The 23320-nt window shown below is 46.2% G+C and overlaps 1 protein-coding gene across 5 annotated transcripts; it reads right to left on the bottom strand.

Annotated features, from left to right (window-relative positions):
• Positions 1-349: 349 nt before the first annotated feature.
• impg2a (interphotoreceptor matrix proteoglycan 2a) lies at positions 350-22318 on the bottom strand. Of its 5 annotated transcripts, none has more exons than XM_061692568.1 (23): positions 22017-22318; positions 21720-21950; positions 21119-21285; positions 20399-20424; positions 20259-20291; positions 19553-19605; positions 19433-19467; positions 19193-19348; positions 18882-18940; positions 18730-18750; positions 17425-17633; positions 16359-16411; positions 13022-13205; positions 11292-11968; positions 10929-11204; positions 10632-10851; positions 8270-8480; positions 7300-7362; positions 6304-6492; positions 3323-3527; positions 3152-3231; positions 2978-3029; positions 350-2090 (listed from the first exon to the last, which is right to left on the bottom strand). In XM_061692568.1, the coding sequence occupies exons 1-22, from the start codon at positions 22078-22080 to the stop codon at positions 2987-2989; spliced, it is 3255 nt and encodes a 1084-aa protein (XP_061548552.1). In that variant the 5' UTR covers positions 22081-22318; the 3' UTR covers positions 350-2090; positions 2978-2986. The 5 variants fall into 5 exon arrangements, with proteins under 5 accessions (XP_061548552.1, XP_061548553.1, XP_061548547.1 ...); XM_061692569.1 differs by having other exon boundaries at positions 20259-20279; XM_061692563.1 differs by having other exon boundaries at positions 21720-22318.
• Between the last annotated feature and the right edge of the window lie 1002 nt (positions 22319-23320).

The raw sequence follows: 23320 nt of genomic DNA, 5'->3' as shown, positions 1-23320 counted from the left end.
ACGCAATAAGGCCGTTGCGACTGACGGCATCACTGAGTTCAACAAAGTAAACAATTACAAGCATCTGCATCCATTTGTTTGTCGCTTGCAACATCAACACGCCCACGCGCTTGTGCCACATTGCTCAATGTTGACACACACATGCAACGCGCGCGTGTGTGTGTGTGTGTGCGCGCGCGCCCGTGTGTGTGTGTGAGACGTAGTCCGATTAGCGGCGGCGCACGCTTTTAGACACCGTCACGGCCGGTAATCCACACCCCTGAGGCTAATCTGTTTTGTGGGATTAGCTGCCAATTCCTCAACCCGGCAGAGTGCAGCAACCCAAAGTGTCGCGTAGAAAGTCTGATGTGTTACAAAGCATTTTATTTTGCACACATGGCTTTGGTTTGTACACGCAGTGAAGCAGCTGCAGAGTATGGAAACAAACGTTTAGATAAATAGTATAAAAAGTACATGGTTAGGTCATGAAACATTGGGGAGACGTATCCGAACTGATGAATTCAAAGATTATATTTACATAAGTGGAACCTCTAAAGTTGACCACAATCCATTCGATGATCATTATTCAATTTTAAAACCCAAAGTAAATAATGGGAATGGAAATAGTCTGTCAAACGGTTGCCAACCTAAATGCTTTATTAACTGTACATGCAATCGCTGCAATAAATTATGTTAAAAGCACTGCAAAAGTCAGCTCACAAATTTCAATTTTAAACAATCCACAAGTGTTAGACTAAATTGCCTTGGTCCATTAAGTGTCAAATTAGGATTGCAGTGATTGGCTGGTGACCAGTCCAGGGTGTACCCCATCTCTTACCCCAATTCAGTTGGGATAGATTAACCACTGCTAGTCATAAAATAGCCTTGATGAATTATGGATAAATCTAATGATCAATTAGTCAATTGTTCATTTTTTTAAAACATTACTCTCAATGGGAAGAATCAATTGATCCAATTATTTTGCCCTTCCCTATTTTCAGGATCTTCGCAAAGCCAAAGAAAAAGAAAAGTCGTCGTTTGAATTCGTTTCTTTTGTGAGGTGCGCTGTCGCCAATCGACGTTTTGTGCGCCCTCAAATTGGGTCAAATTCTGAATGGTACGACTAGGTTGGACTTCAGAGGTTCCGCTGTAGTAAAAATGAGTGATTGCAAAAATAAATACATAAAAAGGGTTCATCGCGTGCGTGTGTGTGTGTGCCTAGTTTTTCTTAAGCGAGCTAAACATCATAACAAAGTGGGACAGCTACGATTTCGTGCTCAGCAGGACAACACTGATGGAGTGGAATTCATCCAAGGGTGGAATGCGAGAGAAAAACCAAAGAAAACACAATGACGGGGCCAAACTGGTAGTCGCATTAAGAAGGAATTGCTGCCAACCGAGTGTTTTTGCCGCTTTTCTCCATTCTTCAGCAATGTCGTGTGAAAGCCCTCCATTTGTTCAAAACGTCCTCCCTCGGTAAAATGTGTTCTCACTTATCCCTGGATACCGCCACTGCAAGGGGTCCGCGCCCGCTGCCTTCACCGTCTGCCTCGTTGCATCCAATCATGTCCAAACGTCTGTTTCGGTGGAGCCTCGAAATGTCGAGAAAACGATTCCACCGGAGAGAATATTTGCCCACCTTGACGCGAAGGTCTCTATTAGACAAGCGTTTATCCCAATCTGCCACTTTCATGGTTGATGACTACATCACAACATCGACAAATTATCAGCGAGCATAGCACCAACCAACGTCATCGCAGCTAACTCGGCATCTCCCGGTTCGTTTTGAGCCTCACAAACACACAAAAAGTAGAGAAAACTGTCACAATAATATTCTAATAGCTACACTCTGTAACTGTTTGTACACAAGCAATGCGGGAAGTTCTTTGTCATCGCCTGGTTTGACAAAATGTCAGGTTTTAGTACATTTTCCATGGGGGGGACATGTCCAGCGGAAGGCACTAAGGAAGGAGGAGGGAGGAAGGAAGGACAGTCTGCAAGCGCTTCCCGGGTCGCCTCGTGAAGACGTGAGGTGAGAGGTGAAGATGTCCTGGGTGATAGACTTTGTTTGATTGCCCGGACCAGTCCTTCCGGAATACACAGGTGTTGTTCTGGGTTGAAAAAAAAATAAAAAATAAAAAATAAAAAATGGTCAAATTGGAAAGGTTATCTTAAGTTGGTCAAATCATATTTGGTTGGCTGGTCGATTTTGGTTTGTCAGTTGATGAGTTTTGATGGGCTTCGGTTGGTTGTCGATGTAGATGTATCTACTTGAGGGAAGGCTTTATTTTGTCATAAATGATTGACTCACTGAGATACAGCAACCATTATACGATGTAGGGGCGCCGATCTGAGGAAAGATGTTACAGTTGTTGGTTTGTTTTTGCGTTTTGCGTCTGCTTGCATTGAGGCAAAACGGGGCAGTGACCCAAAAGTGAAAAACGTTTGCTGCGTGGCAGTTGGCACTCATTTTAAAAAGGACAGAATGGACTCGGGTGGAACTGTATCTCCCACAATGTCATCATTTTTTCAATCAGTCAAGTCATACAGACTTAGGATCTTCTAGTTGTCTTTAGTCTAATGTGGTTGTCTTCACAGGAATGCAATCTTCCCGGGGTTCCCAATTATTCCGTTTGGTAGAGAGTCGGCGGCGCATTAATTGTCCTCGAAATGTGAAGTTGCAGCCAGAAGCGACGGAGCTTGGCAGCGCTGGAGCTACAAAATCCCAGTAAGAGCCGCAATACAAACACTCGTTGACTGTCTCCCAGCCAAGTGGTGGCCTGGCACATTACACACTCTTCATTCCGCAACACCACTTTCTGACTTTGCAATCTCAATAGAGGGCATTGTGTGGCGACAATACGTGGCTTGTCATTGGATCGCCACTCTTTTATTTTTGTACGAGCTTGTGTTTTCAGCATGTTTTCCGTTTAATGTTATGGAGGGGCAGCCTTCTACTTTGAATGGCTTTCAGGGATAACAGATATACGAGAAATACCTTCTAGTTTCATGTCTGTGCAGAGGAACTTTCTCTTCGGGTATCCAGAACACTGCAGAAAAACACACACCTAAGAATCACTTCCAATATTCCAACACGTGGATGCACTTGCAAGGCTTTTTCAGCAGACGGAAGGGGAACACGTGTACGGTAGACTATATGGTGTTTGCTTACGCTTGATGCTGCCGCACGAAATCTGCAAACTGACGGTCCTTGGCGTAGAGCTCGATGATGCGTATCCTGTCTTGGATTTCCTGTCGGAAAGGAGCATGACGTCACGTGGAGATAAAAGGGTACACTGAGCAGGCGTAGGAGTCGGCGGTGCGATATCGCACAGTGCCTCACCTCCTTCGTCAGTTCGCTGTTCTCGTAGATGTGTCGGATCTCCTCGCTGCTGAAGTCGGTGGAGGCTTCGGCGCTGGCGCTGCTGTAGACGGCGGGAGCCTCGGGGTAGCGGCGGTAGTAGTGGCTGTAGCCCGTGGTGGCCTCGCTCTCGTACATGGGGTTGTACTTGGTCGCCCTCTCTAGCGACGGAACGCTCTCTGCACGCCTGTGGAAAATCGTGACACAGAGTGATGAATTCAGTTCTTTCACACAGGCAACTTCCGTCTGTTTTAATCAAAGTCTAGTTCATTTTCCACCCGAAGTGTTGTTGGAACGGTACACTTCTGTGATCCTCAGACCTCTGTAACACAGTACACTTCCGTGTTTGTAACAGTACATTTTGCGGCGCTAGCTTGGTTGTCACGGCACGCTACTCTGGCGATAAACACAGTTGTAACAGTGCAACTCCTCGTCCTTAGCACGGCTGGAACGGTAGAGCTCCTCGGGCCTCGCGCGGTTGGAACCGTACAGTTCCGTGGCCACAACGCGGTCGGAACATTTCCCTTCCTTGGCCACCTGTCCCTTGGTCAGGTGTGAACATGGTAATCAAAGTTTGGCGTGGACCAACTGGTTTCCAGTGAACTCTGCTTTGGTTCAGCCAACATGCAAATTACTGAATTTGGTTTCTTGGGTCAGATGAGAACATGGTAATCAGACTCCGTTACTGACCGAATCAACCAGTTGGTCTGGAATCGGCTAAATCAGTGGCGGGAAAGCAATCAACCTTGACCTGATCCTATAGCAAATTATTCAGTCAGATTTTTATGGACTGGTGTGAATACCCAAGGGAACACTATCGATGTGAAAACGATCTAAAACGAAAAATATTCGAGGGAGCAAGAACTGAAAAGAATGAACTGTAATACAAGTACTCTTAACTCCCTTCAATAAAGATGAATAATTCCTCTAAGCCTAAAACGCACTCCAGATGATCACAAGGACAATTGCCTTAATACTGCAAATCAGCGTCCTGTCGGAGCAGTAAACCGACTGAGATTAGCACTTTTTCTCTGCAGGCAGCAACGCCACGCACATCACTTGTGGATGGAGGACATAGAATGTGTCCTTCCTAGGCGTGACTGCCAAAAAAGGATAACGAATAAAGAGGGACAGAAGGGGTAAGTGAAGATTTGTGTGGTGGTTAATGTCGCCAGGCAAACTGCCAGTTCAGCCCGAGGATGTCGCCCCTCATTCTGTCCCCGGAAACAAAACGTATTCCGTTTGAAACATATTATGCAGAGCTGGCAACCTATAAAAATTCACTTACAGAACAATTTGTCCGAATTTCCATGTTTAAAAATGTCTGTCATAATTTCCGTGTGAGTCATAATCATAATCGTTAATAAATTATGGTTTCAATATTTGTTATTTTAATGTTTTTATTACATCAACCTTGTAATGGCAAAGTACCAGTTTATGACATTTCCACGTTCCATCCTCAAAAATATCTGTCTATGGATTAATTCACCTTTACCAATTTTGTTCTCAACCCTGGTAACAAAAACAAAAAGCTATTCAAGCAGATTTCGTTATATTACATATTTATATTCCCTATATCCACAATTGCTGCTGAGATGATGCAAATTTCCCCACTGTGGGACTAATAAAGGTTAGTTTATATTACAGATATTTACTAATAATAAAAATGTACTTTTAAGCTGCCCACGTTCTGAAGTGATGTTTGCAGTGACGTACGAATTCATTTCCGGTTCAGACGCGGCGTCCTGTGTGGTTGAGTATTTTTCTCTAAACGTATTAATTGGCCTATTATTTTCTTGTCCGAAGAAAAACAATCCGCTCCAGCCAGACCTATGCGACAAGTGTATTGTTTCACCAAACCACTTATTTCGATGTTTTGCGACTGCTTGTAACGTTAGCTTAGCAATTAGCACCGCCTGCTCCTTTTCTGACACTTTTGTAAAAAGCATGCTAAGTGCAGCTTATTAGCCACCTCGGAGGCGATGATCAGTGACTTACGCTGCGATGACACCAGACGCAAAGAGAACTGTGGTGTCCGCGGCTCGGCAGCCAGGCGGCGTAATAAAATAGCTTGCGGCTGTTCAATGTGGACGCGACGGTAATGTCAGACAATCAGTCGATGTCATGTCAATCAGTTCTATAGCCGTAAAACGAGTCAACGTTCAGTAATTTCTGCAATAAAGTTCGGATGTTCCGTAACATTTGGCGGCTCTGCAATATGTGAGCCCGGGAAAGTCTTACTTTTTCGATCCTTTACAGTCGGTATGGTCGTCCCCTGAACTGTAGATTGTTTGACTAGTTTACCTGCTTCGTACCATTCGCGAGCATGATACATTGCACCGGCTGTAGCACGATTAGATCAGTACACTTCCCTTTCTAGTACAGTTAGAATGTTCCCTTCTCTGGGCCTAGCGTGGTTGTTACAGCGCACTTCTTTGTCTCTCGCCCGGTTTTAACGGTTCACTTCCTTGACGCTAACACAAGTGGAACAGCTCTCTTCTTTGGAGCCAGACGGGTTGGAATGGTACACGTTCATGTCCCTAGCACGGTAGAAACGGGACACTTCTTCAGCCCTAGTACGGTTCTAAAGGTTCACTTTCTTCACAGTTGGAACGGTATCCTTTCTCGGCTCAAGCATGGTTGGAACGGTTCACTTGCTTTGCTGCAGCGCAAGTGGAACCGTTCCCCTCCTTGGACCCGGCAGGGTTGGAGTAGTCCACTTCCAGTTCGAAACGGTTCGATAGAAAATAAACAGCTTACGCCGAGACCTCAAAAACACTTCACGAAGACTTACGTGACTTAGCAAGACAAGATGACATTCATGAATGACTTATCTAAGCTGAATCTGGTAGAGTCTAGTCTAGTCTAGTCTAGTCTAGTCTGTGAGTTCAGGCCTTCGGGGTATGGGGAAGATGCAGGACGTTGCAATCACAAATGGTGAAGCGGTGAAAAAGTTCCCTTACCGTATCGGGTCCTCTGACTCATCCTTATCGTACTGATCCCGTAAAGTCCTGGCGAGGAAGAAGATGACTCCAGACGCAACCATGAGGAATCCGGCCACTGAGGCCACCGCGATGCCGACCACCAGAGGCTCGGATACGTACTCCTCGCAGTGCTCTCCTCGGTACCACCAGTTTTCTCCGACACGACACCTGTATAAGTCCATTTTGTTTTTACGAGATGTGAAGCGGAACCTTGAAATGTGACCAAAACGCTTCTCCCATTGGTTCGATAGGACTGTCAGCAGGAGTCTTTTGCAGACCAAAGACTTTGATTTGTTTCTTGTGTGAGCAGTGTCATGCATTTGGGTCCGTCTGTTCTGTGCTGTCTGATAAGGAGCAGCACTGAGTGGACGTGTAGACCGGGAAGTTAGCTTCTCACACTAGCCGCCAACTGATTAGCTGCCATATGCTTGTTACTTGTGTTCAAAAGGTAGAGTATTTTTATATGTGTGTTTTGTTTTAACATTTCAGTGTACGTACATTAGGGGCTGTGTTAAAAATATAAGGTCAACCGTCATTTATTTACTTTATGAGGTCCCCCAGACAACATGAAGTACTTTATTGTGTTGTGTTGTGTTGTGTTTGGCGAAGAGCCTCCAGCGCATCTGTTTATAGTTATTTGGGTAAAACCGCAGTGAGCACAACAACCACATGTTCCAAATCTCCCCTTTGTCAGGTTAAACCACATGCATGGGCATAATAAAACAACAAGAAAGATTCTATCTGGGACATTGAAAAAATGCGGGCTGAAAACCTACCTGAGGCACAGTATTCTTTTAAAGATAATTACAACGCTTACTAGATATTAATATGGAGTCAAAATGGATGCCACGCGTCGCACTATGAGGCATTAGAAGCACGTATGGTACATGGTTCGTCCTCTTTACGACTCTGCGGGTCAGTTGTTAACGCAGTAAGGCTCCATCCACACTTTGATTCATCTCAGAGGCTGCTTACATGCCTCGGTAGGCGCTGCTCTTTTGGTTAGCAACGGGTTTCCTCAGGGCTCGGCAGGTAACGCTGCAAGAAGAAAAATATAGCCAAGATATATCACAAATCGAGGCGAAATATGACTGCTCTTTGTCTGCCAAAGTATTTCTTCATACCGGGCAGTTTTTGTGTAAGAGTATTTCAATTGCTTCACGCATTTTTTTTCCTTACAAATTTGAATCAAGTATTATAACTTGTTATTATTACTGCTGATGAGTAAGATTAGTTTAAAAGAAATACCACAATGATATAGGTGCAGCTAGTATAAATAGATAGTAAATAGTTTCAAGGCTTTGAGGCTATCGATTTTGACTTGTTTTTAGATGTATCGCCAAGTGAAATTTTCCTGTTCTATTGGCAAATAATCGTGCTTGAATTTAGTAATATAGTCCTCATTTTACTACGACTAAAAGACCAGCTTTTGAAATGTAACTATGTAGAACTGAGACGCTGACAGGTGGATACTTGCTGAGTCGTCGATTTGAGGGAGGCGTTTATTTTTCTTAAGTGAATGCGGACCACTTATTGGCGGGTGTGGTGTCTCCACAAGGGACAGCCACTATTTGAGGAAATATGGTATACAATAGGGTTACATTTGTGAAAGTACTGCAATTGAGTATTCTATGAAGGGTTCAAGCAAGTCCACGTTTGTATATATCGTCATTGTGAGTGGAAAAAGAAACGCAGTGTTCTGAGCTCAAATGCACTATGTTGTATATAATTGGGATGCTTTCTCAGTATGAGATGGAGCGTGGGACGGCGAGACGTTGGACTCGCGGGCAAATCTAAAAGCCGCAGGAGACGTTCTGCACTCCTCCCGCACGTTTCGACGCAAAAGACGAGACGTGCCTGCTGTGATTTAAGCCTCGAAATCCTGCAGGCTTGCACGCCTGACCCACGCGCACATGGATCATTTCCCGTCCTAATCTCCACCCACCTGCAGATGGCTCCCTGGCCGGGGATGATGTCACACTTGCCGTCGTTGAGGCAGAAGTCGTTGCGCAGCTCGCAGATGCTCTGACAAGGCAGGCCGTCCACGCTGAAGTAGCCCGCGTTGCACACGCACTCGGCCTCGCCCGACCACTTGTTCACCTTGCACTCGGCGTACTCGTTGCACGCCTGGAACTTGCAGGGGTCGGCCTGGTCGCCTGCAAGTCGCAGAACCGCAGGAATGTTATGATGCGGTAAATGTCAAAGCGGATCAAAAACACGTTTAGTACATGCGGTATCGGCCTGTAAATGAGAAAGGGGGCTAGTTTGCCTTTTTTTAGCACATACATGTTGGGGTGCTAGTTGCAGTTTGTGAAATGTTTTTTTTTTTTGGGGGGGATACAAAGTATGTTAGCACACAGCTCTGCGTTTATTCTGGTTGATCCAAGTTACAGAGCTTCCACAAATCCGCAGGCCGCGGTGGGAGTCAGTTTACCAATGAAAACAGTACTGTACGGTGGCAAACCAAATTGATTACAGTAGCTTGGTGGCAAGGTGGCTTTAGGTCTAATTTCCACCAAACACAAGAGTTATGGAAAATTCAGCACCCGTCCCTCTGTTTCCATAGTAAAAGGTCCCGAAATACTCGACTGGCGCTTTTGTTGGAGTATGTCATTTAAGTCACCGTTGAAAATATTCAAAACCACAGCGTACCGTGGCGAACCAAACTGAACTTTACTGCTTGTTGGCAATGTGGCATGAGGTCTCAATTGCATCAAGCAGAACAGAACAAAGCGTCAGCAAATGGGCTCCCTGTTTCCATAGTAAAGGGTCCCGAAAGGGCCCTATTAACAGGGTCCCGATCGCATTTCAGTAGTCGATCCAGGTATTACAAACCTTAGTGTGGAGAGCCGAACAAAACCTTAGCGAACAGAAGAGTTTGCTTCATTTTCACCTTTTCTGCCTTTCCAATGTAAAGGCTCCCAAAATATCCAAGCTGTATGATTCCATTTTGGTTGGAATAAAGTTCCCTGAACTGTTTCTGGACCATTGTACTTGGTGGAAAAGTTGACTGAAAGCCATAGTTTGCTTCAGTTTTGTACGCTTCCTTTCACTGATGTTGAATGGAGCGAGCCGTGCTGCTTCCCATTGATTGGTGAACAGGGAATTGGGATCATCCCGCTGTGGAAATGCAAACTTGAGCAGAGTATACCAAAACAAACTGTACCGTGGAGAAGCAAACGGAACTTTAACAAGCAGAGCAGCTCGGTTTAATTTGAGATCCTATGAATTGTGGGGCATTTCCATTGTCATGGCTCATAAAATGCCCAACCAGTGCTGTCCTAGTTTTGTAGCTGTACCGTTCACAGTAGTATAGTACATTTCTCTTGTTCTTGTCGTGCGCAGGTAGACCTCCTGTCTGTTGATTGGTTGACATCAATTACAGTGATAAGTGTGGAACCGTAGGACTGATCTTGGTTCACTGATCTGAACTGTATCAATTGGTCGAAATACTGCATGACTACTAGGCCAAGCGGAACAGTTTCAGTTCCTTTGAATAAAATAAATGCTCCCAAAACATGTGCCCCGTAATCCTACACTCTGCTTTTGTCGGGGTACTATTTAGCACATAAAGTAGAAAGAAGCATGAAACAGCAAACTGATGTGAAGTTGACAAATTGTGTTTCAGATGTTCGTGACAACTGATCATGTTAGCAGCAGAGATAGCAAAAACAAGAGTGGCTAAGTTAGCTTTTTTGCTATAGGTGCAACAAAACTGTAAAGACGATCCTTCACAGTTGTCATCTGTTTCTGCGAGAGGTTTTCTGTCGAAATAATAAATGGATTAGCCATGTTGGTTCTATCAGCAAGAGAGCAATAAAAGAAAGCCGACATGTGTTTGAAATTTCTTGCTCCAGAGGAGGAATATATGACCAGCAAAAAAAAGACCTTAGTCATGTTTTTTTTGTGTGTGACCTCAGCAGTGTGCAAAGCGTGTGACTTAGAAAGACTTTGACAGTCTGCATTGCAAACATAAACACGAGTCACCGTTTTCGGGGATGGAATATTAGAAATACGGTCTCATATTCCGTAAAGACGTTTTCCAGGTTGACGTAATGGGCGTGACGGTGGCCTTGATGTTTGGTGGTGAGTTAGTTGACCCGCTCTTGTTGATGTCATGTCCCGACAGAGCTGCTGCACCCCCGCTCACCTGAGGAAATACTCTTTTTTGTTGTTGTTGTTGTTGACTTTTTTAGTTTGGGGGGGGGAAATCACACGAATTGTGTTGTTATTATACCACACCGCCAATACACTTCACGCTCCACTACACGCGTCCCAGTCTAGAAATCTGGCAGCAAAATACCAACCTGACTCAACGTCCAAGGAGTACTTATCGATGGCCAGGTTCATGGTCTGGTAGGCCGTGTTGCAGAAGTCCTCCAGGATCAGATACACGGTGGTGGTGACGCCTTGAGCCACGGGCTTGCCGAACTTCATTCGGCTGTTGACCACGATGCTCCCGTTGCGGAAGTTGAGGATTTCCAAGTTCTCAAAGTTGCTCAGGTTGGACTGGAGGTAGGGCACAAGCTTGAGGACAAGATTGCACACGTGTTAGTGAAAATATACGGTAGATTACCACAAGTGACTTTTCTTTTGAGGTGTACCAGTTGCAGGAAGCGTTGCTCCAATGCTTTGTACTCTGGCGAACTCTTGTTGAAGAGATCCTCAGAGAAAATCATGTTGGTCACCCTCAGGCTGAAGAACACCATGAGCGCTCGGCCAGGGTTGGCCGGCACGGCGATGCCGGCCGGATCGGTGCCGCGTGACACGCTGAATGGGAATCCCGTGCTGCCCTCTTCCGTGTGGTTGATCAAACCGTAATTAAAGACGTCATAAGCGAGGTCTTCCATGGGAGAATCGTTTTCATCACTGTTCTGGATCTAAGGAACAAAGGTGGTTTCCTATGAGTCAAATCGGTTGTCAACTAGCGTCATCCTTCTTACCTCCTGCACCGCATTCAGGCTTACCTCCACGAGTGAAGGGACGACGATCTCGGGTTGGCCCTTGACGGCTCTCTTGACATCAGCGACACGCGTGAAGGGTGACTCCTTCTCGGCAGACATTGCGGTCGGTTGGGCGGGGCTCAAAGGAACGCTGACCGATGGTTCAAGTGCGTCCTTGTTGACCAGCAAGATGTCGTCATCTACGAGATCGTCGGTAACGATTTCGGAAGCTTCTGGAGGTTCTTCAAGTGGCGTTGGCGCTTCCTCAACTGAGTCCGCTGCTTCCTCGGGAGTTTGTCCTTCACTCTCTGTTGGTTCTTGCATGTCAGCTTCTGCAACCGCAGGTTCCCCATGATGTTTAGAGTCTCCTTCTTCAGTTGCCTCACTCGCTACATCAGGAACAAAGTCGTCCTCTGCTGTTGCACTCGTGAGGAGGTCTTCGGTGTCGAAACCATCGTCCAGATGCTCCTCCTCCAGAATGACCACGTCTTCAGTATCTTCCGCCGCCGGCGTTGCCTCCGGCCATAGCAGGTTCTCCAGCTCACCCGTGCCTGAGGCCTCCACCAACGCTGGCGGTTCAGGCGACGTGATGCCATCTTGCTCCTCAGATGCGGGAGGCTCCTGTTGGTCTTTGTCTGGGGGTTTATCTGCAGCGGTGGTCTGCACGGTGTTCTCCAGAAGCAGACCCTCTTCCTTGATGCCTGAAAAAACAAATCCAGTGAAACTTGCGTAGCGTAGGCGACACGAGTTTGGCTCATCTTTGGATTCTGATTCTGGTGGAGATATAATCATCTCCAGTGATGACAGTTTGATAGTCAGTGGTGGAAAACATCTTCACTGCAATGCTCCACCCACATTGTTTGTCATAATAGAAAAAAACCTTGGCAATTTACTGTTGCCTATCTGTCTAGTCTATTCCTGGTTCGTATTGGGGCTGATTTGGAGGAATTCCATAGTATAGCAGTCCCCAACCTTTTTTTGCACCACAGACGGACTTCAGGTAAGGAAATACTTGCAGACCGGCATAGAAACAAGCAAAAAGACAATGGCACCCAAAGTCTGTTTCTTATGTCCAGTCCAGTCTACGGCGTATTTTGTTTTTGATCGCCGTCAATACGGAAAATTCTGCTTCCCAAAGATGTAGGAAATCAATCAGTGTTTTCTTGGTAGTTTTAAAGGCTTGGTTGTCTCATTCGCGATCCTGTCACCACATACTACGTGGAGCGGGTTTGGTGCACACCTGCGGCGATGAACCCGTAGAGAAGCACGGACGATATTGCCTCTTACCGTAGCTTCCTTTTTAATGGAAGTTGTAGGCTCTTCCTCTGTCTCCTCGTTTGGCCTTTTACCCTTTCCCAAGAAGCTTCCCAAATATGTTTTTTGTTTAATTTGTTTTCTTTTTGCTAGCTTGAAATCTATAACAATATGTTTTTGTTCAGTCTCTCTGTGCGGGCCGATACCAACTGGGCTGTGGACCGGTACCGGCCAAATAGGAGTTCATTAATGTACTTGGCTTAGTGGTGGTTGGTTTTCCATAACAAAACAGATCGAAAGATGAAAATGCTCGACCAACGAGGGACCGGCAGTGGTTTACGTCAGCCATAAAGGATCGACTTGGATTGTTTGGAACCCTAACTGACCAGCTACTACAAATCATACTTCAAAGTACTGTAGTTGAGAGAACCAAAGGAACTCTTTCAAAACATGGGTGACATTTGCATGTGTTGACAACGCGGTTTGCCAAAAAGACTCACTGCCAGTTTCAGTTGCAGAAGTGGCGACCACAGCAGGAGAGGAAATCTCAACACTCTCCTCCAGGACAACAATGTCACTTTCGGACGTCTCCAACGTGTCTCCGCCGACGCTTCCGGGCAGCAATTGGTCTCTCTTGACGTCGTCCATGACGTCGTCCAGGACGGGAACCGCCGCCGGTTCGTTCTGCACCACAAACATGATTCGTTGTTTAACGCCAACAGCCTGTTCAAGGCATGTGACATCTGTTTTGCATCGACAAGATCCGCACACGCGTGAGGTGACGCGCCATTTTCAGGAAGGTCCTGGAAATTCCAGAGAAAAATCTCATTCAAAAACAAATCATGTAGCATGAAGGTTGCTGTGTGCACGTGTGTGTGTTCTCCCGTAAGCCAAGCCAGTGAGCCTCGACACGACGCGTCGCGGCAAAATGGCTTCAACGTGCTCGCTAAGACGTAACTGGAGTTAACCATTGTGGCTTTCATTATAATTCATCTGCAAACACATTCATAAGCTTGTCATATGTTGGCAATGTTTTCATTGGTTGTGCTTCGAAAACGTTCATGCTGACACAATTCTGGCCTCTTGCGCACGAGAGGCGAACGTATGGAGGAGCTCCGCTTTTGCTGTAAATTCTGGGAAGAGCCACACCGAGACGCTTGAGACCTTGTGTCAAACATGCTCAAGTACCAAGGAACATGAGAGACGCTGAAAATGAAAAATATATATAGAAGACAGTCATTTAGAGGGGAAAACGAGAGCATTTCTGCGAGGAAAATGTCATATTTCTGCAAGGAAAAAAGACCTTACAGGGAGGCGTTTGCATTGTTTTCAACAATTAAAACTTATTTTTCAAGAAAAAAGTCTCAATCTAAGTCTACATCTTTTTTTAAAGTTGCATTTTTGTGAGAAACATGGATAATATTTTGCAGGGGAAATAAGGCAAAGAGAGAAAATATTTTGGGGGGAACAAAATCTTAATAATGAATAATGTCAGGGTTTTAGTAGAATTGTCTTTTTTACAATAAAGTTGTTGCTGAGAATAAAGTAGTGTTTTTAAAGAATAAAGTTGAATTTTTACAAGAATAAAGTCGGAATCTCGTGAGAATTATGTCATTTTGAGAAGAACAAAAGATGCAATCATGCAAGAATAAAATTCCAATTTTTTTCGAGAATAAAATCATAATCTTGTGAGAATTATGTTGGATTTTTTCTTTTCGTTTCCCATACTGCCAGAGAGGAGCAAAAACTGTCATTTGTGTCTCAAGCTGAGAAAGGTTTGGGAAACCCTGCATTATTTGTATTATCTTTTCTTTTTTGCTTTTAATGTATGACTAATAACATTTCTGAGTCCGTTTCAGTCATTGGTCAGATTTTCAGTCCATTTTGCCGTCGACACGTTTCTGTACGACTTTCGAATTCTGTTGAATTGTTTTGGTGAGAATCACTTGAAAATGATGTCATACGTTTGGTGGGTTTTTTTTTTTTTCAAATTGACTTCATATTGGATAAAACAGCCAATTGGATACGTTTTTTGACAGTTTTTGGGCAAGGGGGCACAGGCAATGTCACCTCGGAGCCCCTGACCACCTTAAATATGATGCTATTGATTGACGAAATATGGGAAAGCCTGAATTGTTTCGCTTTACAATCTCGGCATGTAGGCCTGTTATGGCCCACCAGCCGTTGCTATTGAGCGTGCCAGTTTTTCTTCACAAGAATTGCATATTTCCATCAGGGCTGCTTTTAGTGTCCCACAAAGTGAATCTGTCTTTGTGCCAGCGCCAAAGTTTCTAGAACACGATGCCAGCGTCAATATCGTGATGAAATGATATTTTCCAAAGAATGTCTGAAAAAGCAATGCAATCAGCTGAATCGAGGATTGACTTTCAGCTTTTGTTTACTTCCCGATTTCTTTTTTTTTTTCGGTTTTTTTTTTTTTTTTTTTTTCGTTTTACGGAATTATGGGTTTCAATTGAGTCAACCGCCAGACGTGGTTTTGAGCCGCCCGCCGCACGAGTCGAGTCAGACGTTAGACGGTATCGCTCGGCCCGAGAATAGCGGCGGATTATCGCAACAATAAACAAACTAATCCGCTTCATCCTCGGTCGTCCCTGTTCGCTGGTGAGCTGCTGCTGCAGGTGAATCGCACACGAGCGCGTTCCCTCCGACCGGATTCGCAATACATACGCCATTTTTGTTTCTGTTTCTTTGTATTTTCAAATATCCGTGCCCCAAAAGAAAACACACTTTTTGTTCCGGTTCGAATGCAATAGCCCTGTATTGTAACAACATAAACTAGAAACAGAACAAAAGAGAGAATTTCAAGAAATAAAGTCGCCACGGCCACTGTAGTACATCGGCGTGCTGTGGCCGAGCGAAGTGCCGTCTACGTGACCTCGGAGGTCGCGCTCCTCTCTCCCCCTGCCGCTCGTTCTTTAGCAGACGTTTGGTTCCAAGAACCTCAGCCTCTGACTCGCACCATCACTCGCGCTTCTCACCTTCTCGACAGCCGCACCGAGGGAGGATTGACAGAAAAAAAACTAAGATACCTGAAATACGCAAATGACGCTTCCGCTGCGTGAGAGAAAGCACAAGTGAGCGCTCTGCTTGTAAAGTCGGTTGGCGAGCCCAAGCGATATTTGGCCGAAACATTTGTCCGCAAACCCATTTGTTACTGAACTGACGTTCCGGCGAGAGGTTGGACCTTAATTGCTCCATTTTTATTTTGTTTCCACTTAACTGGATCAGTGGAGAGTCTGAAGCGCATTTGTAACCAGTGTTGGAGGGTAACTAATTGCATGTAATTGAATTACAAAATGTCATGTAATTAAGGTCGGAAACGGGTCGGGGTCGACGATCTTAAATACGGAACGAGCAAAAATCCTCGCGTGTGTGGGAAAGGCAAGTTATGGCGACGTGAATTGCGACGTGGAGAAGAAAGAAATGTTAATAAAGAAGAACCGTGACGAAGGACAAGTGTTTCTTCTTCTTCTTATTTGGTTTTGATAGATCACATGTGCTCACGCGAGATTTTGAGATCGGCGGTGGAAAACAATCTTCATGTGTGTTGAGATTATCGGAGCGCACGGCACACAATACGACCAAAACTGGTCAATGCCTTTTTTGTTGTCATTATTTTTATGTGCGGGGTCTGTCACAAATAAAAATCATCTTTTTTTTAATTTGAAAAATCTTTATGCGCGGACCAGGCCTTAGATATCCAGTGCCGACCACTGACCAGTCCGAGATGGCCCCCTCGAGCGCGTACCCCCCCCCGCTGCCTCGTCCAAAGTCAGTCGGGGCAGTTAGACTGTTCTGGAGGTTGCGCCCACTCACCGAGGTTTCTCCTGCAGGGTGCACGGTCTCGGGGGTCTCGGGGGTCTCGGGCACTACGTGGAAGCAAGAGAGAAAACATCATGAATACAAGATGACCCTTGAAAGGCGAACGTTCGTACCTGCCAGAACCTTCGCAACATGTTCCACTTGGCCCCGCCTGACACGCGTTTGCCTTCCCGACCCGACGCTCGCAAATATCCGAAAAGAACATCGGCCGCCGCCGCCGCGTCAGCGCGTGCGCCACTCGTCGACCGTAAAGGAGAACAGGAAAATCAAATGGCAGCAACATAAAGGGAGGGAATCGTATCCAAAAGGGGAGTTCTTGCATCACAAATTGTCGCCAGCAGTGTTGGGACGATGACTTTGCAAATGCGATTACGTGTTAGCCTCTTGGAAATGGAATGGTCGTGTAACTCTTTCGATTACTTTCTCAAAGTAAGTGAGTAAGTAATATAACTAATTACATTCGATGTCTTTGGAAAAAAAAGAGTGGATTAAAACCATCGATCATTATTAGGGAATTGACCATAACCAAGCCAGCATCTTATCCAATGTGATTTAGGGCAAAAGGCAGACAACACCTGCGATTGGTTGCGGGTTATCGGTCGCCGGTGAAGTGCCAGGTGCGGCAGAGGAGGCCAACCTAACTCGGCGAGCAGACGCGCGCGACCTCGCCGCATCTCCCCTCGGCCAAAACAAAGCCTCCTCCGAGCGTGCGGAGTGAAAATCCCCGGCGTCTCCCATTTCACGAGCGCCTGGCTTTGCGGCGCAGTCGGTGACAAGGACCCGAACCGCAGCGCAGTCGGGTTACGCCGTGCCGAAAGCCCGCCGCTCTTATTTCTTCATTAAATATGGCCCACTTTTTTTTCTTTTTTTTTCTTTTCGCTTCTGTCCTCTCTGAGGACGACAGCGGACAAATAAGAAACAGATGAGCGTGTCCGAATGTTTTCTCAAGTGGCAAAAAGCGTCACGTCGCCGCCGCGTCTGTCGAGCGTCTCGGGTGTCACGTGAAAGATTGGCGTTGGACGGCGGAGCGAGCTCCTTCAGAAGCGCCGACGGGCCTCACCGCTCTCCAAGGCGTCCTTCAGCAGGTTCTCGGTCACGAAGGTCTTCAGCTCGCTGATGGCGTAGACCAGCGTCGGGTGCTCCTTGACCTCGCCGTACGAGTTCTCCACCCGGTTGGACTGCAGGGTGAGGTAGTCCAGTTGGTCGCCGCTGATGCCCGCGTCGTCCACCGCCAGGGTGACCGCGTAGTCCACCGCGATGCCGTCCAGCCTGGGTGAACAGATTTCTATTCAAATTCTATTTACTGCGCTATCAGCGGCGGCGGGGCGGGCGCCTTGCTCACATCACCCCGACAGTGCTCAGGCAATCCAAACGGGTCATTGTCATATCATGTGATCGATAACGCTAAAAACACCTGCTTGCTTTCATAGGGGTAAATGTCCGATTTGGAAAAAGTGACTGATGATTTACAATTTCCGGCGGTGCTCGTTGACAGGAAATGTTGGTGGCGCACTGAAGTTCACTTCTTGCGTAACGGTAAAGACAAACGTGCAGAACGTGCGTGTCAGATTGACGAAAGACTCCAAATTGTCCACAGGTGCCAATGCCAGCGTGAAGGGTTGCTTGCCTTTGTGGGCCATTATGATATCATTTGATCGATAACGGTAAAGACACACCAAAATATGACTTTCACTTTTTTCTTTTTTTTAATGCCGCCTTGGTTTCATACGGGTAAACGTCTCCAATGCTGAAACAGCCGCTCTCAAACTCCTATTTTCAAAAAGTTAGTTCCAAAATACACCCCGAAAAATGGTTTCATTCCTAAACGTTTTCCGCAGCGCATCGCTCCTCAACATCCGTTCCCAAACTTCTGAAATCAGCCAGCCCCTTAAAGTTTCGTGCCCGTGCTAACGTTAGCCGCTAGCACTAACCACAGATGGACTCAATCGTTAGCTGTGACACGGAGTATTTCAACGCCGCTGCTAATTTTAGCTACCGGCGCAAGTTACACTTCGGACGTTGCCTGTACAGTTGATAAAGCTTTTAGGGTGGCCACAGTTTGACCCGAGAACAGACTATTTCTATTATTTCCTGTGTGAAAATGAGCGTCTAAGCGTCATTTCTCTTCTTTTTAAAGCTCCAATGATTGTTCTCGCCGGCCTCCTCTGACCTCCCTGCTGATCCACCTTAACAGGTGAGTGAACCCCGCTAAGACCATTAGCACAAGCAGCTAGCGAGACGCAGAGAACACGTGCGCACTCTCTCAGCTACACACACGCGCGCACAAACACACACTGATGAGGATCTACGGGCTTAAGGGAGTGTTTTCTAAGGCGGAGTTCAAGGTGAAAGCAGGCCGACTCACCCCTGCAGATCCTTGTGAGGCCTTCACGAAAACAAGGGAAAAAGCAGTTTTAAAGGAGCGTCCCCTCTGTGCGGCGTGTATGGCGGGAAACAAAAAGTGGATCGGACGCAAATAGGATGAGGTGGGATTAAGCCACGTGAGAGAAAACTCACCTGAAGTCCATCACAGTCACGCTCTTAAAACCAGGAAGTCCAGACAGAGCGTCCGTAATCTACACAAATACACGTTGTTACTATGTTGTCGTGCTATGTCATTTATTGAAATGATTGTGAGAGGGATCAAATCATAGAAACAACTCAGAGTGCGATGCTGTGCAAACTACAACCACAATTACAAAAAAACAAAACCAAAACAAACGTTCAATTGTTTGCCCGCACCTTCCACCTTTTCAAGTGCCTCTGATTAACAGCAAATCAATCGGTCGCCTTCTCGTAGGATTTTCCAGTCTTTCGATTTGGGTTACCTTCTGAGCGAGGTGTCTGCTGAGCGTCTGATAGCGCAGCGAGTCGGAGTCGTCCAAGTCGTCGTCGTACGCGACGCCCGTCAGGAGGATGCTGAGCTCCACCGCCTGCTCCGACATGGCCGCCGGGAGCGGCTCCACCGGAATGTCGTTGTCCAACTGTGGCGAAACAAATCAAAGGCGTCAAAAAGAAGTCACGGCGTCCGATGGCCTCAACATGCGTGTTTCGCACGTGGACTTCACCTCCATTTCTGGCTCCATCGCAGCTGCTTCCTCCACTTTTTCGAATGAATAATCACGAATAATAATGAATCGTTTTGATCTAACTATGAACGACGCATCTTGGTCGGGAGCGTTGTTCACCTTCTTTGGCAGGAGCCCCGGCGGGCGCGGTCGTCGCAGCGGGAGCCGAAGTGCTAAACACAACAAAATAGGGATGATGGGCAAAGTAGCGCTAGGACGAGTACAACGGTTATTATCATATTTTAGATCGAGCCCAGTGTTACGAACAATTCTTGATTTTGGGGTTTCGTTTTGCAACACAACCGTACGAATATGAATAACATTGTTATTCTTCATACAGCTTCTATTACTAAAAATTCAGTACAGTTATTGTGAATATGTAATATTTCATCTTTTTTTTTTTCCATTTACACAAATACAATGTACAACAAAGAATTTGATGAAGAATGATTCAATATTACTATATGATGTTGTATTATTTAAACTTAAATGCAACTATTAATATAGCGTAGATAATAATGTTGAACTTTTCACTAATGCATCATGTCTGGCAAATACATTTTTTAATTACACATTTTGAAAAGTATTATTCATATATTGTATGTAATGGCTATAATATACAGTATAGTTACATAATACTGTGTAATATTTGAGCTGTAACATTGAAAAACTGTATTTGTAGAAATGGCTCATCACTGTGTACCTTAATGAGAATATACACTACTTTTTTTATTTCAGTGGCTATTGATTGATTGATTGCTTGATTGGTTGATTGATTGCGGCCCGCCGAGCACGATTCGAAGATAATGACGTCACGTGACCTTACCTGCATGTATGTTGTCCAGACCTGGTGGGTTCACTTGACATGATTGGAGGGGGAGGCGGTTAAAAAAAAAAAAAAAAAAGCAATCAATTGAGTGAACGCGCAAAACGATTCGACGCTGATGCACGATTGAGCGGAATTACCTTTTCAAGGCGGGCGCTGACATTTTCTGCAAGTGTGGAGGAGAAGAAGGAAAGGTTAGCACTGGCGTCAGCCGCCCGCTGACTTTGTTGCGGTTGCGTTGTTTCGCCAACGCGAAGCACCGAGAGGATTGACGAAGTTCAAGGCGACCGCACGGCGGATGCGAATGTGCTTACGCTAGCTGCCGCTCACGTCGGCAGACTCCGCACGGATCAGTGCACTAAGGGCTGGTCGACCTTTGGTCACTAACGTTTACGACGAAAGCCAGGAAGTTGGTTCACGTTTGAGTTAGCAAACTTTCGCAAAAATGAATCAAATTGTCAACGCGTGGCAGCGGTGTATTGTCATGGTGTGCGAATGCAGTCGTGGCTTGAGAGCCAAATCATCAAATCATTTTTCCCCATTGGAATGAATGGACACGCCATTAATCCGTTCTCGTCTGCCTGAAAAGTCCAACCAAAAGGGGCGGTGCCAGGGGGTGACCGGGGGTAGACTGAAGGGTAGCCACCCCCCACATGTGGCAGGAGTCATCGGGAAAATATTTGCCGCTCAAAGTTCGATCAGCAATCCCCAGTGACGATCGGTTTTGAAGGGGCAAAAGGTTCGATCAGCTGCGCACGCCCCACCCCCATCCCGTGTTGGCGGGGCAAAGATTTCCATCAGTTAGTTCCTTCACTTTTCAATGTTTTTGTTCATTTTCCCGTGTTGACTTGTCCACGTACCTTTTTGACCACTTCCTGGTGCTCCCCCGATTGACTGAAGTAGGCGCCAATGTCTCGCGCCGTCACAGCCCCCCCCTGGCACTGGTTCATCCAGCTCTGGTACTCCTCCTGCTCGGGGAGGCGGTCCCAGAAGATTTTGAAAGCCTCCCACACCGTCTCCTGGCACACTGGAGACACCCCAGGAAGGCAAGAGAACCACCGAATCAATACCGGAGAGTGGACTAGTAGAGCATTCAGAAGCTCCTGGATTCTCACGTCTCTTTCGTTCCACCTTAGGGTGCAACGCTAAAATTCCTTGGCTAGGTTTAACACAAATTTCGGAGAATCTGATCGTGCAAACGCAAAAGCGGATCCTCTCCAAAGTAGGGATCATTTGCATGTAAGAGTGGAAACACCTGAGTTGACAACCATTTCAGTTCAGACTGACATCGTTCGCAAGACTTCTCAGCAAATCTCGCAAGACTTTGGTTTAGTAAGCATCACAAGCATGAACTCAGCAGGCAGGTTTTTCTCGCTTTTTGGGGGGGGGGACAGGGAATTCTGGGGGAGCGGTCACCTGAATAATTGCAAAGGTCGAGAATAGAACAAAGTATGGATTTACCTCTGAGATTGAAAAAACTGAGGTGGTTTGCGACCACCTGCTCGGCATTCTCCCGTGCGCACAGCTTGACTCCGCTCGGGAAGAGGACGTTGCGTTTGCGTCTGGTCACAGCCACACGACCTCCTCGGGACACCGTGACGTCGGACACGCGAACGACACGCCGGGACGACACCGCTTCTCCGCCGAATGGCCCCTCGAGTGGACCCGTGGAGGATCCTTCCAGTATGGCGTCTAGCGGAGGCATAAAGAACACCTCAGGCTTGACTTTCGGAGGAGGTCTGATGAAGACATACATACCTGTCCTCAGGTCCAAAAACATTAGCACGAAACTAAGCGAAAGACATTTCCACAAAATGGACATTTTCAATCCCTGTTTAGATCCCGAAACCAGTACTTCCTCTTGAGTTTTGCAATGATGTCCTACAAGTTGGCATAGTTCGTAAGTCTCCCGCTACAGACGGAGGTCACAACCCTTGGCGTAAGCGACCACTCGTTGTTTTCCGCAAAAACAACGGCAACGCGGTGGCATGCGGCTCACAAGACACTTCCTCGGGGTAGATGGGCAGATGGCTGAAGATCTTTGAACTTGCTCATCCTGTTTAAGCTAAGCCTTTTAGGGGAGTTAGCGGAGCGGCCGGGGCAAAGGAGAAGGTGCTTAGTGCTGCCGGAGGAAACGAGCATGCAGGGAGAAAACAAAGAAGGAAGTTTGAGACGACATGAGAAAGAAAGGAAGGTTCTTCTCCGCAAAGGCTCGCTTGCTGAAATCCCCAAAGTCTACCGAGAGGGTCGAACCAGTTAGTTTCTTTTCGAGTGACTTTATAACAACTGCGTATCGAAAACCTCCCCCGGAATGGCTGGCGACCAGTTCAGGGCGTATCCTGCCAGTCACTCAACGTCAGCTGGGATAGTCCCCACATCACCCGCGAGTGCCCCCAATGAGGATAAGTGACGGATGGGAAAAACATTTTATTCTGACAAAAACTAGGACTTTTTTTCTCCCATTTTATTCTCGCGACCTTTTCTTTCATTTGATACTCGTCGCTTTGTGACAGGAATTCAGCTATTTTGCGTGTGCTGGTGTCGAGATGGGCTTTCAGTGGCACTATTCATTGGATTGATCCGTTTTGCAGCGGTGTCAATGCTTCAGTGTTCAAGGGGAAGAAAACAAGGAGCACGAGGGAGGACGCAGACAACCCCCCAAGGAGGATTACTGCAGGGCCACACGGAAGTTGACTTATTCTGATTGGGGGGAAAAAGAGGGAAAACTTGATTTTTTTTTTTTGACAAGAACAAACATCTCGAAGTCGTAATCTCACAAGGGTAACGCCCCCTGTAAGAGCACTGCTCAATGCTCACACCGTTGACTTTTTTCTCAAAAACGATTTTATATTTCAATTCTATTCTCTTAAACACCCCTTTGCTCATTTTTTGGTGAGATTGTTGCATTATTCTTTCCACTGAGACTTTTTTTCTAAAAAGAAAACTTGACATTCGTCCGCTATGCTCGCAATTTTGACTTTTCTTATACAGCTCACTAAAAACGTCTTTTTTAGTGGGGGAAGGGGAAAAAAAAAAAAAAAGTCATATCCCTATTGCTTTAT

The sequence above is a fragment of the Phycodurus eques genome, chromosome 12, assembly GCF_024500275.1.
Source record: "Phycodurus eques isolate BA_2022a chromosome 12, UOR_Pequ_1.1, whole genome shotgun sequence".
Classification (NCBI taxonomy): domain Eukaryota; kingdom Metazoa; phylum Chordata; class Actinopteri; order Syngnathiformes; family Syngnathidae; genus Phycodurus; species Phycodurus eques.
Note: the sequence above shows the minus strand (reverse complement) of the source record. Positions and strands in the feature narration are given on the sequence as shown.

Bases quoted from the DNA above. Each gene is read 5' to 3' on its own strand.
- impg2a (XM_061692563.1), bottom strand. From the start codon at position 22,080: ATGTCCATTTTGTGGAAATGTCTTTCGCTTAGTTTCGTGCTAATGTTT. The intron at 18,751-18,881 runs GTGAGTTTTCTC...GTTTTCGTGAAG, and splicing joins GTGACTGTGATGGACTTCAG to GCCTCACAAGGATCTGCAGG. The intron at 11,205-11,291 runs GTAAGCCTGAAT...TTTGTTCCTTAG, and splicing joins TCGTCCCTTCACTCGTGGAG to ATCCAGAACAGTGATGAAAA.